Source organism: Ceratina calcarata, unplaced genomic scaffold (assembly GCF_001652005.2).
Source record: "Ceratina calcarata isolate Rehan_Ccalc_2016 unplaced genomic scaffold, ASM165200v1 scaffold2680, whole genome shotgun sequence".
NCBI lineage: Eukaryota > Metazoa > Arthropoda > Insecta > Hymenoptera > Apidae > Ceratina > Ceratina calcarata.
Window position 1 is genome coordinate 1 of NW_017148981.1, and position 1436 is coordinate 1436.

General features: G+C 38.1%; 1 protein-coding gene across 2 annotated transcripts; it reads left to right on the forward strand.

The window, feature by feature from the left end:
* The first annotated feature begins 281 nt into the window (after positions 1 to 281).
* LOC108623442 (uncharacterized) lies at positions 282 to 1394 on the forward strand. 2 transcript variants are annotated; one of them, XM_026812268.1, is made up of 5 exons: positions 431 to 515; positions 593 to 709; positions 800 to 890; positions 951 to 1084; positions 1215 to 1394. In XM_026812268.1, the coding sequence occupies exons 2-5, from the start codon at positions 654 to 656 to the stop codon at positions 1390 to 1392; spliced, it is 459 nt and encodes a 152-aa protein (XP_026668069.1). In that variant the 5' UTR covers positions 431 to 515; positions 593 to 653; the 3' UTR covers positions 1393 to 1394. The 2 variants fall into 2 exon arrangements, with proteins under 2 accessions (XP_026668068.1, XP_026668069.1); XM_026812267.1 differs by having other exon boundaries at positions 282 to 709.
* Positions 1395 to 1436: the final 42 nt, after the last annotated feature.

Here is a 1436-nt window from a genome sequence, read left to right on the forward strand (position 1 = left end):
AAGGCATCTGTTTCATATTATACAGTACTGAGATAAATACATAAACGAAATGATCAAAATTTTGATGCTCTATACGGCGTACAAGTCAGAATGATGATTCATTTATATTATCATTGAAGGACAGGCCAATGATACGCTTTTCATAGTGTTCAAATTAACAACAAATTATTTAAAATTAATGTTCATAAACAATTACAAAGACAATTCTTCTTGCCCGCAGGAATTTTTAAATAGTAGCGAACATGTGTGAAACAAGTCTGTCAACTAAATCATGCTGCTGGCAGCCTTATCAAGACAAGGGTAGAGCAGTCGAGCGTGAACTTACATCGCGTTCGCCTCGCGTCTTCTCGTCTCACCTCATGAGTGGTCGGATTCGAACTGATTGTTTTTTCATCACAAGCCGCGAGAGCGAGCAGCAAATTAAAGGACACCCATGTCACAAAAGTGCAATAACTTCAACACTCGACTCAGGCCGAACCAAACCGAGGCGAGGCAAGCGGGTAGCACTCGTCTCGGTAAACGTCTCGCCGAGATATTTGGCCAGAGTATACTACTGGCTTTATAGCTTTCTATTGCACACCCATGCTTTCAGATATCGATTCAAACACATCGAGCCCTCTGCATCCAACGCTGCTAAAAACTCGGAGAAACAGATGACAAGTATTGAAAGAGTACACTTTTCCATACAAGCACAACAGCGAGCTATAAAGTCAGTATCACAATCTAATTTTTCAATTCTTTTTGTTCTCTCTGTATTCTCTCGACAATTTTTCTGATACATAAAAAACGAATTTAATAGGTATGTCCAGGAAATAGAAAATACACATACTACGTATCTTTTCTTATGCATTGGTATAGTGATTTGCGGCTTTAGTGTTACATTAGTACAGGTAAGAACACCCGGCAATTCCGTATGTTTCCACGTTTCACGTAAACTCTTCGAAAATTAGTTGACCACTATGGAGGTTAACATGGACTTTTACAAAGTCCTCAGCTTTTTGATCGCGCAGTTAATGCATCTATTTTACCTAACGATCCAAGGCCAGTTCGTGGAAAATGTTTGTGATACACTTTACAGAAACATGTGAGTACCACGTAAACTCGAATTAACGAGCAAATACAGTCAATACTTGTATACATCGTTCTCAATGAAGTCTCTTTATGTGACAATTTGATGTCAAACATGTCCGATGTAACAGCAACGATATTTTCAGATACGAAGGATTGTGGTATAACACAAACGCGAAAACACAATTACTATACGTTTTAGCGTTACGGAGGATGTTAATACCACCTCGTTTGACAGCCGGCGGACTCATAAATATGAATATGGAAAGCTTTTCAGAAGTAAAATGTGATACTACCTGTACAAAATGGATTGTGTTTTCGTAATATATTTATTTAATAGAGATTACTGTTTATAGGTGATAAAGGCA

Coding starts and splice junctions, on each gene's coding strand:
- LOC108623442 (XM_026812267.1), top strand. CDS start 360: ATGAGTGGTCGGATTCGAACTGATTGTTTTTTCATCACAAGCCGCGAG. Junction 710..799: donor GCACAACAGCGAGCTATAAA/GTCAGTATCACA, acceptor CGAATTTAATAG/GTATGTCCAGGAAATAGAAA. Junction 1,085..1,214: donor GATACACTTTACAGAAACAT/GTGAGTACCACG, acceptor CGATATTTTCAG/ATACGAAGGATTGTGGTATA.